A 17,885-nucleotide genomic window follows, 5' to 3' on the forward strand; every position below is an offset into this window, starting at 1 on the left:
CATATCGTTTCATATTCTCACCTCCACCGTTACCAGATATCCCGCCTCGTTATAACATCTCTTCAAGTTAAAAAAGAAAGAAGAGAAAAAAGAGAAGAGAAAAGAGGCGTACTCGATGGAAAGGGACATTTCCTTACGCAAAAACGAGGGAATAATCGAAATCCAGGTCGTGTATATTATATGCGGATTCGTTCTCTCGGTGCGTTCAGCGGTCCATCTTCTCTCTGTCAAACCGTTCTTTTTGTTGCCGTAGCGACTCCAATATCAAAAACTTTTCATCTGTTTCTGACAGTCCCATTGATTATTCTTCAACGCGCTTCGGTTCTTCTTTCTTTTTTTCTATAAAGCACGTAATTTTCTCGATACAATTGTACGTCGGAACTTTTCTCTCCGCTCCGACATTCGTAAATTCCTTCTCAACTAACGCGAATACTCCCGATCTTAATTACGTGTCGCTGTGTGTATTTGCATTTTCACGTCATTGCAACTCTTTTTTCCTCTTATAATCTCTATAGCTTTGTTTGCAAGCCAATAAAACGAGACTTTTGTCACATTCTGATAGAATGGCAACTCTTTGTTTCATCATTGTTTGCTGTTTTGTATAAATAAAATAGTGTATTGAGAAGTCAATATTTCACGATTCCATTTGTTATTTCTACATATAAAGATACCGACACATAGTTCCATTCTTAAAAAAGACATGTTAAATCGATACTCGCAAGTATTGTTGTTTCTTTTCCTCAATGTTGATTGGTTATTTCAATATTACGCTGTACATTACTTTATATTAATAAAAATCTGTCATGGCTGCGTATTTGACAAATCAAATATTATATATATATATATATAATTTTGGTTTAATTGATTTTGAAAAAACCAGATAATACATATTAGTTATACATATTATTATTATATTACATATAACTAATTTTATAATAGTTACATATATTTTATAATAAGTGCGTGCCCTAATCACGTGTCTTACTCGCGTGCCCTAGAAAGGGTTATTTCTAAATAATATTCTAAATTTCATTATCAAGATATTTCCAAGTCCCGAGGAGGATATGATAAATTTTGAAGTTTCATTTTCCAAAATGTTTCTATAATTCTAACAATCTTACTTGCTGGTTGAACCAGCGGAGATTTGGAAAACGTATCCCTAATCGCGTATCCTAACCGCGTGTCCTAACCATGTGCTCTACTCGCGGATCCTAATTGTATCTTGTGCACCTTTTGCTACGATTTTAGCCGCCTATTTTGCGTATCCTTATATAGCTTATCCATTCTTCAGGCCAGTTGGACCTACCTTTCGTTGCTCCTGGCCACTTTCTGGATCGATCTCTAACCAGAGATGGTGAAAAAGGAGATACTCCTTCTTGTAAGGCCGACTATTTAATCGCCGGCGAATAAATGCAAGATTCTTCTTGCGCTGATAAGGAGAAAAGCTCCTTCTTTTGCCGGGTAATTAACATCGGCAGATGAGCGTAAACAGTTCACGCTCGTGCAACTTTACGATCGTTCGTTAGACGTTAGATCGTTCATAATTTTATTTTAACTAAAATAAACCAAATTATCAAACAAAATTTTGATTAAAAAATTATGGCACATTATGATAAATATAAATTAATGATAAAGATAAATTAATTTACACAACATTTATGCCATTTATTATTATATTACAGATAATTTAATTAATTGATTATTTGGTTTTATATTAGTAAAAACAAAATTTAAAAGCAGTATCTACAAACAAATTCTACGATATGAATGAGCTATAAGAAATAAGAATAAGATCGGTGCATGTTATAAGAAAAAGTTACTATCAAACAATAATTGATAAAATTAGTAATATTCTTGATTCAATCAAATCAGATAAAATTTACAAATTGAAAAAAATGTTTTCTTTATAATTTTCTTTCTTAGACTTTAATTTATTTTTGCAATGCATATCAAAAATATTTATTAAAAGTTATTTAAATAAAACTATTTTAGCTCATCCACATTTAAAGTAACAGATTTATCTACAATCTATAATTTATCTACACTCTCTAGAAATCCGTTACTTTAGAATTAAATAAAAATTTGTCACTCACCGGCACTGATGCGCAACAGCGGAGATTTGGTCTTGAGGCTACGTTGTCTGCAACACACAAATATAAAATCCAAATTATAGCAACACTTAAAATAATTAATATTTCAAGAAATTATTATTGTACGCATCGAATTTTATATATCTGATACGTATAATAATAAAAAGGTATATAAATATAATTTTATAAATTCTAAAAAAGAAAACTATTTTAAATAAAAACTTTTATAGCATGAGTCTCTCTTGTTTAAACTATTCAAACAATGATCGAATTGAATTAATGCATGTACGAGATTTATAATAATTAATATAAAAATAATAATACTCACCCTTGGGTTGCTCCGCAGGTGCAGGATGCCTCTCCTAGGCCTCCTCCTCCTCTCAGGTTGATTCACACGCGCGATATTTTAAACGGCACTCCCGCACTTTTATTAAAAGATATTCTTTTATTAAAAGAGATTCCGCACTTGTACGCGCGATACTTTGAACGACACTCCCGCACTTTCAAACTTCGGCACGATCGAATCCCGTGAATCGAATTTCACACGTGAATCGTACTGCGAGTCGACAACTTTATTCCTCGAGCGTTGCTGTGTGACTGATAATAAGGCTATAAATCGTAAGACGTTAACAAGAGCGCGCTAATGTTTACATCGCCAAGGCCGAATACAATGTTATTGTTTCCGCGGCCGAAAATATGTTGCGTGCTATGACGTATATACGGTGTCGAATATTAAATAATACAAGTATTTTAAATTATAGATTAAAAAACGAATTATTTAAATTATAGATTAATTAATAAACGAATTATTTAATAAACGATTATCATATCATGGAGCTTATTATTATATTAATCATTATTCGAACCTACAATTTGACTATTTTATTACGCGTTTTCTAGCCAAATCATATTTAAATTATCAAAAAATCGAATAACAAGAAAATATGAAATATAATTAAAGATCAAGTATTTTTAAAGAAGTAATTATTGTTTATAAAGAGAGAAAGAGAGAGAAAGATTGCAATAAAACAATAATTTACAGTTTTGATTCTAATCATTTCGATTCTCGATTAAAACGTCACGCAAAATACGCGTTTGGGAATTTATCCATTATGATATAATTGCGTATTATTCAAAATTTAAAGTGTGTAAAAGATAATTAATTATTTATGATATCAAATTATCCCGACACTTGTTGCGATCGCGTTGAGTAAAGAAATTTTATGGAGTGTCTCGCTCTACACTTCCTTACTGTTCGAGTGTCGCCGTGAGAATAATAAAGTCGTAACGTTAATAGCGCGCCAATGTTTACATCGTCAAGGCCGTATACCATGTTATGTTTTGATTATTCGTTGCCGAAATATTTTCCGCACTATGACGTATATACAAATGGAATATTAAATTGTACATGTATTTTAAATTATAAATCAATTATTAAATTATCAATTAATATATTACGGAGTTTATTAAATCGATACTGGCAATATTGTTATCTCTTTTTTGCTAATTGGTTATCTTGACGATGCATTGAACATTACTTTATTTCAATAAAAAGCTTGTCATAACTGAGCGATACATTTGATAGTTTAGTGGGTGTGTAATTTTTATTTAATTTATTTTGAAAAAATGGAAAACTAGAATTAATATGTAAGTAATTATATACATATACATATAAAATAAATGGCGCGCGCGTAGCATTCTAGTACATATAAAAAATAATTCTATCAAAAAAAAAAATGGTTAAGAAATGTTAACGATGTTTTGCATGTATAATAATAGCAATAAACTGTCAAAATAATAAAAAAAACATATTTCTTACATTTATATTGTTTAAAAAATCAAACAAATCCAAATTATAAAAAGAATTAAAATATCACTAAATGATATGGATTTTGACATCTTCGTAAAAGAAAATAGTTGGAATTAATATTTTTCTTAATTTATGACCAAAACTTTTGATCGTGAATATCCCCTAAAATTAAAAATTATGAGAAACAATGAAAAACGAGTAATTTATAGAAAGAGAGAGATAATAAATTTTTCTACAATTTTTAGTAAATAACTTTTAAACGAATAAGTGGCTCAAGTTTTGCACAATTATTTATTAAAGTTTTCTTAATATATGTAAAAATTCTTATTTCATTGGTAATAATTTTTTCTTGTCAAATTTGTCTGTAAGTGCGATTTTCCATAAGAATAGTAACTTTAAACTTAAATAATTTCTAAATCTAATAAATTTCTAAATATATAACCTTAAGAGAATTGTGTTCAGTTTTTGTACAGATTATTCAGAAAAAAATAGTAAAACAATCTATAAAATTTGCTTTTAATATTTCGACATATGACACATACATCCTTAATTCGCTGCAAACTAAAATCCTCAAAACTTTTGATCGTTTCAATTAATTGATACAGAATTTTTTTATAAGTTTTCGAACATATGTAAGAACATTCTATACAATTTTGCTTAAATTCTTAATATTTCAAAAATAGATACAAAACATCCTTAAGATTTAATATTGAATCAAAGACTTCTCCCCTTTTAGATATGGACATTTAGATCTCTATGTACCAGAATATGCAGAAATTTAACATCGTATGTCATAACAGATCCTAGCAATATCCATCATGATATTCAATGTTGTTAAGCTTTGGTATGCATCATCCAATATACATACATATATCACTGTCATCTTAATCATATACCACAAATCGAAATTAATTCCTTCATTTCGTTATGGAGTGTCGGTATCAGCGTCGACCAGATCGCGGCGTCATAATATCAATGATCGCATGACAAAGGAAAGCAATCGAAGCATCAAAGCGAGCTTGCGAGCGTGGAAAAGGGAAATACTATCCTGATAAATCCCTAATCTTTAAAAAACGGCAAATCGTTGGTCAATATTGAATCCTAAGCTAAAAAAGTATATTATAGGCGCATAATAACATCGCTACCCTCTTTCGCAACACAGAAATATGTTTCGTATTCCGAGAAAGATTGTAATAAATCGGTATAAAATATACAGCATGGATTGTAAAAATAAATTGAATATTTTTTTCAAGCTTTTCATCAAAAATAAATATATAACGTTAATAACAACAATTTTCTTTCTAATTATTGCAAACAGTCAATGATTTAGTCAAATTAGTCGTTAATTAAATGTTAATTTAATAAAAGTCAATTTTTCTTATGTTAATGTCAGTTTTATAATTTATACTCTTCACATTTACGAATAGGGGAACATCGCATTAGCTTAGACGAGTGACGTTAACGATCCCACGTTAATACACCTTCCGAAAATGTAATCTTGCAGTTACACATATACCCGTTCATTCGATACAACAGCTGACGGAGATTTATGAGCCGAAAGCGTACACACACAATCCCTTCCGTCTTCTCCCTCCCAGCATGACATTGACTTAAAAAAGCAATTACGAGAAATGGGGAGAAAAAGATCGTGTTGCACACACATACGACGAAAACCAAAAAGAATGTCAATAAAAGAAAAAGGAATGAGAAATTAGGGACAAAAGCGGGTCAAGAAGGATGGAATTTAATTGAATTTAATTGAATTGGATAAAATCTATTTGATGTTATTTTTGGCGAAGAAGACTAGAACATATTCTTGATTTTTCTGTTAAACATCATTATGATTCCGCGAACAACACCTATTACATTCAGTGTAACATATGGTATAAAGACAGCAAATTTTGTACTTTCCTGCATCGTCGACAGCGCGTGCCAGATTCTATGAAATGTGAGCGTGCCTGTATTGCCATAATTTCGCAGTGAAACCGTACTTTAAAGTAACGATAACGGTGGCAATTGTAACTGACATTTTCGAGTTCATACAATTTGTGATACTACAACACGAAGTAAGATAATTTCTATACCATTATTGACTATGTGATTACCGAGCACATGAATTTCGAGTTATCTTTGATATCCATTTATATCCAAATAATAGTAGATTTTCTCTATTTGAAGAAAATTATACATTTAATTCGATTTTATTAATTCCAATTTTTCATATATATTTTTCACTACTACTGATCAATATAGACATATTATTTTTTATATAATACAGAAAGAGTATCGCTAAAGAGGTTATAATATAGGTTATAATTGAGGTTATAATTATATAGTTCATCTGTTTTTATAGTTTGTTCGACCGATTAATTTGGATATGACGGTCCCATATTGTCGATGTTCGTTTGTCATTAGATTATTACATCTCATACGGGATTAGCAGATACGGGAGAGTTCTACACGTATGCTTCAGCGCTATCATCCCTCCTAAGACAAACTCGAACAAATACGGGCGGCCATAGTGTACAAGCAATTTCATCCTCCTCTCCTTTAGGTGACACTAATCGCTTTGCATATCACTTTATCCTTGACACTATCATCAACCAAACGTGCGAAAGCGAGGAGTTTCCAGTTGCCCTAATTTTCTATCCAATCTTAATTATACAACATCCGGCAAGCAAAAAGGAAGTAGGGCGAACGGATGCGTTTGTGCAACTCTGTTTCGCGAAGTTGCACACTTTTAACCTTTAACATTCCAAAACGTTCGATATGCACATATATAGAGTAGCCCAATAAGTCAGTTCTTTTTGGCTGAATACTTCAAATATCGAGCGTGAATGCGCGCCTGTTTATTTTTAAGATAAATTAATAGAGCAATCTCTCCCGGCTTGTATACCAATATATTCTATTGTTTACTTCGCACAATTTAAATCGATCGATTTTATCCCAATTGTAATTATTTATTAACATAGTAAATATTTTGAATATGTTTAGTAACACAATACTTTAAAGTCAACAATAAAACTTTATTAATAAACAGTTAACTGTTATTTGTAGCTGTTACACAATACGTAACTGTTTACATACTGTTTATACAAGTATGATCTATTGTTTATACAAGTATAATCTATTCATTTTTTCAATATTTAATTTTATTCATAATTTATATATTTGTCAAAAGCTTCGTATGTGTAACCAAGTAATGTGAAATATATCTGAAGAGAAATGCGATAAATCTTAGCAAAAGAGAAGAGGCGTGTGAGAGCTCCTATACAAAGGAAAGAATTGAAAGGCATAATATATACTGAAATGATCCTCCAATTCTTCTGTTTTTCTATTCAGAGGTGAAGCAGTTGTTCGCCTCTAACACCCTCATTTTTTTCTTGCCGGTTTTTCGCATCGGTTATTTCCACCTTCATCTCTCCTATCGTTTCCTTCTGCCATAAGAGCGCACAGAATTGAAGGCAATCAATTTATCACGCGCACTGTATACTCTACGCACACACAGTATGTGCATACATATGTACACGGAGCAGGTTACGCATTATACATATATTGAGTAGTGAATATGCCGAGTCATTCGTACTATTTCGAATCCTTCTTTTCAACAGTCTTCGACTTGGATTATCGTTTCAATCGTTAAAGGTGAGATTCGAGACGAGCTCCCTCCGAAGTAATATCTTATCTTGTCAAGCGTAAGTCGCGCAGAGATGACACGCGTGAATTTATATCATAGGATCTTAGACTGACACGTGTGGAAATTTACGTGCACTTTTCATTTGTTTCCATCCGTATAGCGGAAAAGCGCAAAGATCTATTTGGCATTTGTTCAAAGCAAATCGTCAGTATTCTCTTCGCATTACAAAGAGAAATTCCTTGGATCATTTCTCCGACATTCGACACGGGTGCTCTGATCCAATCGCGGTGTCGACGCATTTCTTTCTTTCCCATCCTGGAAACAGCGTGCTGTCACGCGCGACAGGTATCTCCTCTGGGAACATTCCACGGGATTTTCGTTCTTTCTTTTCCCCGAGTTCCGAGACTGCGCCGGTCTAGTTACATACGGTCCGTCATCACACGCGTCCTTACTATTCATATTTTCATGAATTTTCATTCGCCGCTCGCGGGATTGCTCGTTACCTCGTCTATATTCGCGCTCGTATTAGCGATGCCATGTGCGCGACGAGGAGACTCTATTGGTTTGGTGGTTTCTTGCGTGATCATCAACGGAGATTTTTTTTTTATTCTGATAGATTGTCAAAATGTAAATGTGCAAATCTTGCAAATGGCGGGGTGGAAGCGCGAATAATCTTTATTCGACGAAAATGACATCGGATTATCCGCCTCGGTGGCTCTCCAGCTTGCTCTTCAATTTCGCGTCCAAATAGAAAGAATTCTTTTAAAGCAGAAAAATAATTCGTCCAAGCTTTATCGTTGGCTACTATCTACCATTCTTGTGCGAAGACTGTAATAAAAATCTCTTTTTTTCTTTCTCCCTTTTTCCCTTTTCCTCCGTTTCTCTTCTTTATGAGCACTTGCATTTTAAGATTTCGTTGAGTGAAGGATCGTAACTTTGACAAATACAATGATTAATTGTTTTGCGTATAAAGCAGAGGAGAAGTTTCATTAAAATTAATGATCGACTTGAACTAATTCTCTTGTTAGCAATTCGCGAGCATCTATGCGAGCTAAAGTTTTTACGCGGGAAAAAAATTTTTCCTTAGCGAAAGATAAACGCATTTTCCTTCGCGAGATGGTCTGATGATTAAAAGTATTTCACAAATACTTTCTCAACGCGAGAAGACAAAGACAAATCTATGTTTGCGTGATAGCGCTGTACCGACAAATAAGCTGCTTGGTGTTGCACATTGACTTTCGCACTATTATAAATATGAATGCTCTGACTGAAAAAATTGCTCGTTATCTCGCGCATTTGCGTTCATGCCTGTACACCTGCTGCACCATTAGAAATCTCTTTTTTTGTTGCGATAAGAGCAACATCCTCCCGCCAATATATATTCACGAGAATAGTATAATAAAAGGAAAGAATAAAAAAAGAAGCAAAACTACTAAAAAGTAAGAGCTAAAACGTCTACCAAGAAATTGAATTCACATCGCGTGTCGTTTAATTTCCGCTTTTGACGAAAGGTTTTAAGTAATTAATGGCCGACAAGGAGACGAATCTATCAAATGTTAGACTAAGTTATTCTCGAACTTTTTTAATTTAAGACTTTAACGTAGACGAATTTCACACACTTACACAAAGTACGATTGTAATATTTTCAATAACATAAAACCAATAAAATTTAATGTTTGATAATAATAATAATATAGATAATAATAATAATTGATATATATTATAGTGATAATTGATATATATAATAATAATAATTGATATATAGTATAAGATTAATAAAAAAAAACCAATTAATAGTTTTTATAATTTTACTAATGATAAAGATAAATAAGAAAATTGAACAAAATCATAAGAACATTTAGAAAAAAAGATCGAATTAATTAACTAAAACAATACAAATCGTTTAACTAGCTGCAAAATATGCCCGTATCTATAATCGATATCGTACATTAAATATAATTTAGGAACAGAATAAAAAGGTAAACAAAATATATATACAGCTAAATTCTAAATTAAAATCAACTAACCCAATTACATTTAAAAGTCTTAAAGTTGTTTCTTTTGAAATGAAAATCTGCTTATCTGGGCTTATCTGTACTTTTATATTTTTTTATTACATGCTTTTAAAAGATCGCGCTTTATAAAAGTTTGCAGCTTTAACGCTCACGCAATCTTAGAAAATAATTTATAGGACATATAGGAGAGAGAGTGCACTTGCACATATATCAAAGTTTTTAAATTATCTTCTATATTATTATTTTTCATACATTTTTGTCACTGTGATGTGCATTAAATATAATTCACTCTCTCTCTCTCTCGCATCTAATCGCAGTCTCGTAATTCGATGTAACGAGATATTACGCCAAATAGCTTGCTGGCAAGTTTACTTCCTAGAGAGAAGGGGAACGTACTAATAGTAATTACATTAGCGGAAGTAAAGTGTATGACGCGAGCTGAAAATGTGGGTGTTCGCGAGTATAAAACGATTCGCACGCGAGTTACGCGATGGCGTAAATTTGAATAGAGTTTAAGGCTGGGTTATACACGCCACCGCACGTTGCATCGTGAATTAAGTAAAATTAAATTCCTGCATTCATATTTACGCCCGACAAACGTGTATGCAGCTCTTAAAGCGAGATTGCAACACGGTCCGTTGCATGCGCACAGAATGGCGCGTAAACCCAATTAACCCCCGCTTTCGCACCTTTTGAGAGGCCACTAGAAAAATGTTGTGCATCCTTTCGACATCGAGAGAAATCAGATCTTCCCAGAAATAGAGTGCCAAAGTTAGAGTGGCTTCCAGTACGGGAGTTTATTTCGAAGAACTAACTGCACTACCCACTTATAGATATCGTGCAGATGACAACAGAAAATCAATTGACCCACATAACCAGCAATTCGTTAAATGCCGATCGTTGGCAATACATCGTAAAGTGGTAATGGAATGCATCCGTTAATCCTGAAATATAGCTATGTGTACAGTAACAAGATTTAAAAGCGGACGGAATTATTGTATGATCTGTTCGCGCAAAACTACAAATGCGTTTATTTCTTTCTTTTTTCTTTTGACTTGTACTAAAGAGTATTTTAAAAAATTGGACTTTTTTCGATTTACTCAGAGAAAACAATTTTAATATTAAAATTAATATTGAAATTAATTTATTGTAAAATATAAGAGCATTAATGGAATATCAAGAGACTTAAGAATGCGCTTATCTCTGTTTCAGCTGTCAGAAGACATCGGATATGTCCTTTATTCTGCTCTGGGCAGCTTCTACATCCCATCTTGTATCATGGTCTTCGTCTACATACGTATATACTTCGCTGCCAAGGCTCGCGCGCGTCGCGGCATCCGGAAACAGCCACGTCCACGCGCGGTAGTTCCGCCGGAATCGCCCGACGTCAGGCAGACGAGCTTCACTCAAAGCACACCGGCGACCGACAGCAAGAAACCACCGGGATCAGTCATGGAGAACGTCGCCACAATCGAGAATCAACCGGTCCAGATACCGATTGTCACGTGCGACTTTGCCAGTGACGTCAGCACATCGGAGGCTGATCCCGGTGGAGGCATCAGTATACAAATGGAGGAGAAGGACACGCTGAAGGTAAGATTTCTAATTGTTTGAGCAGCATTTTCTGCGAAAATCGAAACTTGAAACTTGAGATAGGAGCATTGAGAAATAAAATGAATAAAAAATTAGAAACCTTCACCGATCCTAGTCAAATTCAATACCAACCAACCTTTAATGATACTTTATTCATGTAAAAAAATTTAGCCTAATATCTCAAAATTTATTAAAGCAACCACGTCCTTTTTACGCACGCGTACGGTCATTTTATAAAAATGTGATTTTTCCGACGTTTCAAAACATTCTGAATACATTGACATCAAAAATTAAATAAAAAATTTTCATGAAAGCTTCCTTTATGAGGAAGCAACAAGTAAAAAATTGCAAATTAAAAACTTGCACATTGCTTCCTTTATGAGGAATAATTTTATTTCCTTTCCTTCATAATCTCTCACTAATTACAAATACGTCCGCTCGAGATGATATCTCGTTTTTAGAAAAATTCAAAATTTTATAAAAAAATTTACTTTTTCACCAATTCTCATCAAATTCAATACCAACCCCCCCTATCCTTTAAGGATACTCTAGTCATGTAAAAATATTTAGCCAGATATCTCAAAATTTGTGAAAGTTAGCAATCACACTTTTGAGAGAAAAATTTAAAATTTTATTAAAAATAAACTTTTTTCACCAATCCTAGTCAATTTCAATATTCTATTCATATAAAAAATTTAACTCGATAAGTCAACATTTGTGAAAATTAAAGCAACCGCGCCCTTTTTATGCACATACACATACATACACACATACGGAAATTTTGTAAAAATGTGATTTTTTGATGTTTTAGAACATTCTGAACATATTAGCATCAAAAAAAAATTTTTTTTTCATGATAACAAAGCTTCTTTTATAAAAAAGCAAAAAAAAAAAAAAAACAATATTGTCGTGGCACTTGGTCTTTAATTCAAGATCTTCAGCATGAGCATTTCTAATTTGAATTCGGATAACTTAAATTACTATAATAGCTTTTTACATTAAGTTTTTTGTACTTTTTAATTATAATTTGCAATTGTTTATCTAGTTATTTTTAATTACCATTTATGATCCAGTCATTTCAAGTTTGATGTCCATTATATAGATTTAATACGTTAATTTTTTTATGACATACGATATTATAGTTAACATGCGTTGATTATTATCAGCGTGATAAAAATTGCATGGTAAAAGTTGGAAAGCAGTGTATTCGCAAATTCCAGATTACCTCTATTTTATCACATTTTTCCTCTCTATACAGATATCACCATTACTCTATCAAAGTATATCTTACATTGTCGATATCTCGTGAACGTTAAAGTAGAAGTAGTAAATCTTCGGAATCAAACATTTCGTATTGGAATACAGACCGGGGAATGGAAAGAGGCAAAGATCCTAGCAAAAGGGGACACAATACAGCAGTGTTATCATCGGTATCGTTATTATCAGTATCGTGGATCAAAATATGCGATCAATCGATCATACATAAGCTTCTTTTGCCATATCACGCTAGATTACTGTCTTTTATCGCTTTTCGTAAATTGTATATATCCTGATAAATTAAAGTCCGTATCGGGAGAGGACATTTTGCCGGCAACATAATCATATTGCTTTATGTCAAATATCATAAGATTGATATGCGGATTCTGTCTCTTCGACGAGGAAATATTCTCTATCGAGATGCGCGTCAGTCAATATTCCCTATATACACATATGTGCACTCAAACGACATATATATACACACACACACACACATACAACAGATCTATAATTACATATTAAAGTTACTAATGTGCTAGCACGCTTGTCATGCATTTCATTAATAATTAATATTAATACGAGGTAATTTGCAAATGAAAGTCCACTATTTGTGAAAAATGTTTGCAAAATGTTTTTCTTCACTTAAGAGCAAAGTTTTCAATACTCGATTATGCCAAGTATATCCTTGTCAATGAATTATATCAGTGAATATATTACTTTGCATTGAGCATTAAATCGCATTGCAAGACTGAGGAAAATTTGTATGCTCGCAAGTAAGGTCGCATTCATAATTACATATGAAAATACAGTTTTACAGCTAGAAGAGAAGGAGATAATTGCACAAGGATGAGTTTCCCATTCTGACTGTCGCGCAATTACAGTACGAGGTCTCATTCACACTTGAGCGCCAAGAATATACCCGCTTTTGTTACCTCGAGTTCTATATTACAATTTCATGTCAAAGAGTCTCGCGATTCTACCTTCGCATGGAAATCATATATCGCAGATAAAAGCATAGATACGCCTAGTAATACTATCGGATCTTTTGAGATTTGAAGAAAATTGCACGTGAAAATAAATTAATTATTAACTTTGATATACGAATAAGTACATTATGTGTGCCCTTGATTTCTTAACTCAATATAAGATAATATTATAATTGTTATAATTTTTTTAGTAATCTTTTATAATATTACTAAGATTAATTTATTCTCTGCGAATTTTGTATAAAAATTTAAAAGCACGATGACTAAAGAGTTTTCTCATAGAAAATTTTAATGTTTTTAACGTGCTTCACAAATTTACTTCGCACACATTTGAAACCTTATCTCGAAACTAACAACTAAGTTTATATACCGTATCTAAAAAATCACAAAGAACTTGCACTAGCAAAGTGCTCACACAGCACTAAACAGTGCTGATAAAACGATTGTTATATCGTTCACATTATTTCCACGTCCACGATATTTCAGTAATTGTTTGTCCAAATTTAAAATTTGATGTAAATTTTAAACAAATCTAGTTTCAGCAGAAATAACTTTCTTCTCAATCCAATTAAAATATCTACTTATCGATAAAAAATTAAAAATTCTAATTCTTAATATTTTTGACTGTAAGATTTCTGAAGACTATAAGAAGAAAAACAGACATATTAAATGTCTGTAAAGAGGGATGATGTATCTCTTTAAGATATATATATATATATATATACATATACGGTAACGAATTTTGTCGGCAGGTGAGCGTACCGGTAGCGGCGCAAAAAAGCAGCCTGAAGGCGACCTTGTCGGTGAACGGGGATGGGCAATCGGGCGGTCAGAACGTGCCGGCGCGATGCCGAGCGCCCAGCGTCGGCATCGACGTCGACATGGTGTCCGAGTTCGATCCCTCATCGTCGGACAGCGGCGTCGTGTCGAGATGCGCGGTAGTGAAGCCGCTGAAGTTGCGCCTGTGCCAGCCGATCTTTGGTCGCAAGCACATAGGTAAGTTGAAGAAGGAGCACGGCGACGCGGCGCGACACGCCGGCAAGGACGAGTCAGGCGGCGGCGACGCCAAGACGGCGAAGCCGCGCGATCCGGAGAGAGAGAAGAGGAGACTGGCGAGAAAGAAGGAGAAACGGGCAACCCTGATCCTGGGCTTCATAATGGGCAGCTTCATCGCTTGCTGGCTGCCCTTCTTTGTCCTTTACATCGTCAAGCCCCTCTTCCCCAAGTTTGAGATACCCACGCAAGCCTTCGTGATCGCTTTCTGGCTCGGCTATATGAACTCGGCGCTAAATCCTTTCATCTATACCGTTTTTAACAAGGACTTCCGCCGCGCCTTCCGCCGGATACTGTTTAAATGAGCGATGCAGTATAGCGTCGACCAAGAGGGACGCTAGCGATAACCATATTCTTCATCCTGAGGGTACGCCGATACAGATCGTACCTCGAGGATGTTCCTCTCGATCGCATCGCGCGACAGCCGATCAGTTTCCTCGAATTATCCCCGAGGAAAACATTGATCGCATGGCGGCGAGTGGGATTCTACAATGCCGCGAAAGAATCTGCGAAATATGGAGTCAGAAATGCGCGAGAAGCTCACGGCAGAAAAGTTCGCATTTCAGATCGAAAGAAGTTTTCCAGCTAATTTTTTTTTTCCTTTTTTGAAATACGAAGCAAGTGTTGGAAAAGGCGCATTGTGAAAAATGCTCGGACAAGGCATGTCGCTTAGTTCGTATATCCTTTCGAGACCTTTGTCACCTTCCGAGAAGACGGATTCATCTGTCAAATCAATGTTACAATTTTACTCGGAAGAACGTAAGTTGACTGGTCAAAGAGAAAGTTTTAAAAAGCTGTCGAGATACGCAAATAAAAATTTCCTCCACGTTATTAATGACAAAACAAATGATGGAAATATTTATCGAGATGAAAGGTATTTAGAATATCTCCTTCACTATACCCGTTAAATTACGCACATCGAATGCCGTAGCGATCACGATCGATCAGGCTATCCTTACACAGCTCACATGGCTCTCGGCGACAGATCAACGAACTTCGAAAAGTACGCTTCGGCTGGCCACGGGAACACAAATTGCCACATGCGGCGTACTCTCGGATTTATGATATACCTTGCAAAGCGAGTCACTTCGTAGACCAAGAGGCAGCATATCGCTCCTTCCTCCATCTGCGCATATTTTTTTTACTGACCATTCTTCTTCCACAAAAAAGAATAGAGGATAGCGAGAGAGAAGCGGGATGATACGCGCGAACACTATATATCCCGGCTCCGTTCCGGATGGAGGATACTATTACCGTGCCTAATCTCTTGGTCACGTTTACGAAAGGCATGACAATCCAAAGTTGCGTACGCAACACGCTTGTGTAGAGATATACACGGGCTCGCCGCGGAGAGTTACAAATTCCATTGTGCGTTCACGCACTTCGCAGTAGCAGATGCAGATTCACGTGGGATGCAATTTAGAGCGGCATTCAATCGTGTATACACGATACGATGGCAGCGGCGGCGGAGGATGACGATTGAAGGAGCATAAAAGATCGTACGAGCAACGATCGGCCGCGTGAACACCAGCCAGCGTTGAAAATCGTCGGCAGATCTACTGACAAATAAATGAGGACGCGAGAAGGTATAAGATACGTTTCCTATTATATAATTAGATATTCGCGCGTTGTGGGTCCGCTTAAAGGGCCTCTTTAAACGTCCGGCGTTTTCAATCGTGAGTCTTCGATGTTAATTTTAACGGAGGATTACACATGTATAGAATTTAACAATTCTGTCACGTACGTGCAGGGTATATGGATTCGTGTGTATATGTGTTGGCGCATGTGTGTATGTGCGCGCGCGTGTACTTTCTTTCTTGCGAAAAAAAAAAGTACAAGAGAAGATACGAAAGCCTCCTTTTATTTTATATAAGCAGGTTCCTCTATCGCAGCCTAACTATACAGCAATAATTAATTTTTTGTCCGTTGAAAATTCTCGTTTATTTGAACGAGATATGGCGAGGGAGTAAATCGGCGCTAAACGATCAGTCGTGAATTGTGTCTTCGATCATACATCGTCCGATACGTATGTGCATGTACAATGTATGGATGTGTGTTTGCATATGGGCAAGCACGTACACATGCTATCGATATGTGATGAATGATCGCTTTGCGTCGAAGGGTCCAAAAATTGAATGCAAATCTAGGTAAAAATAGAAAAAAAAAAACGAAACTGTATGTCCGATATTCCATAATTCAAATTTATTTCCTATCGTAACCGGAGACTTTAATCATACTTCGGTTATATTTGCTTCGGTTATGGTGGATATATTCTATATCAAACTTGTGGACTGGTAACGGAAAAATGGCACGTCAAACGATGGAGGATGATCGAGAGTAAGCAGTTAATTCTCTCGAAGGGTACAAAATAGATCCGCCATTTAGTGAGACCGCAACTCCTAAGATAGAAATATTATTTCCGTAAGACGGAAATCCCCATGCCTGTGCCAGCAAACAGATGTTCTCGTACGTCTTCTGGCGATCAAACGCGGAAAGGGGTATGTCGCGGGATAGAGGAGAGAGCAACGTCCCGTGCACCTGTGCTCGTCATTCCGCGGTAACAACCGGGGAAACAATATTCCACATTTCATCCCATCAAGCCGAGATCCTCGTATCCGCGCAAGAGAGTTCACAACGACACGCAAGAGAGATTTTGGAATTTTCCTCTTCCGGGATTTTCAAAGTACCGGTGACAGTTCACTTTTCTCCGCCGCTCTCACTGGTATTTTACTTGGTAAATAAGAGAGAGAGAGAGAGAGAGAGAGAGAGAGAGAGAGAGAGAGAGAGAGAGAGAGAGGAAGAAAGGGAGAACAACACAGTAAGCTGCGGCACAATAAATCCTGTACGCCCGATATAACGTATACATTAACGAAAATGTAAGCGTTTATGCACGTACGTGACGCGCAATATACCACAACGATAAATCGATAAATATATTTCGCGCGTCTGGTTTTCGTGTTATTTAAGAGTATGCATGTCTTGCCTGGGTGCGTGCGTGCGTGCGTGCGTATGCTCTCGCATCTCGCTCTCGCATAGCTCCTTTATCTGTTTCCCGTCTAACTTTCAAAGTCTCCCCCAAGATTCTTCGCTTAAATGTTTTCAGCTTTCATTAGCATTAATTTCCCCAGTAATCTTTCTTGTGCAGTTCAAAATTTCTAATTTTAATCTCTTTTTATAGTCCATTTTTCATCTTTTAACATCTTATCTTAAAAATAATGTAATTAAGTTATTATACGTGTGATAATGTTGCACAAATTTATTATATAGCTCGAGGATATGTGCATTATAATTCCAAAAGTTCAGTTTATAAATTCTGCTCTATTCTACCGATATTCCATCTCTCTCTCTCTCTCTCTCTCTTTCTCTCTCAGTCTCTCTCTTTATTTTCTACGTTATTGTTCTTATCTTTTTATTATTTCAATCTTCTTTTTCTTCTTCCTGATC

The 17,885-nt window shown here is 35.1% G+C and overlaps 1 protein-coding gene across 1 annotated transcript in view; it reads left to right on the top strand.

Annotated features, from left to right (window-relative positions):
• LOC126856368 (tyramine receptor Ser-2) overlaps nt 1-17,642 on the top strand; it is a 110,489-nt gene extending 92,847 nt beyond the window's left edge. The window contains exons 2-3 of the mRNA XM_050604817.1: nt 10,765-11,145; nt 14,141-17,642. Coding sequence (XP_050460774.1) covers nt 10,765-11,145; nt 14,141-14,746 — 987 coding nt within the window. The 3' untranslated portion in view covers nt 14,747-17,642. The remainder of the gene's footprint in view (nt 1-10,764; nt 11,146-14,140) is intronic.
• The last annotated feature ends 243 nt before the right edge of the window (nt 17,643-17,885 follow it).

Source organism: Cataglyphis hispanica, chromosome 18, assembly GCF_021464435.1.
Source record: "Cataglyphis hispanica isolate Lineage 1 chromosome 18, ULB_Chis1_1.0, whole genome shotgun sequence".
In the NCBI taxonomy this organism is placed as follows: domain Eukaryota; kingdom Metazoa; phylum Arthropoda; class Insecta; order Hymenoptera; family Formicidae; genus Cataglyphis; species Cataglyphis hispanica.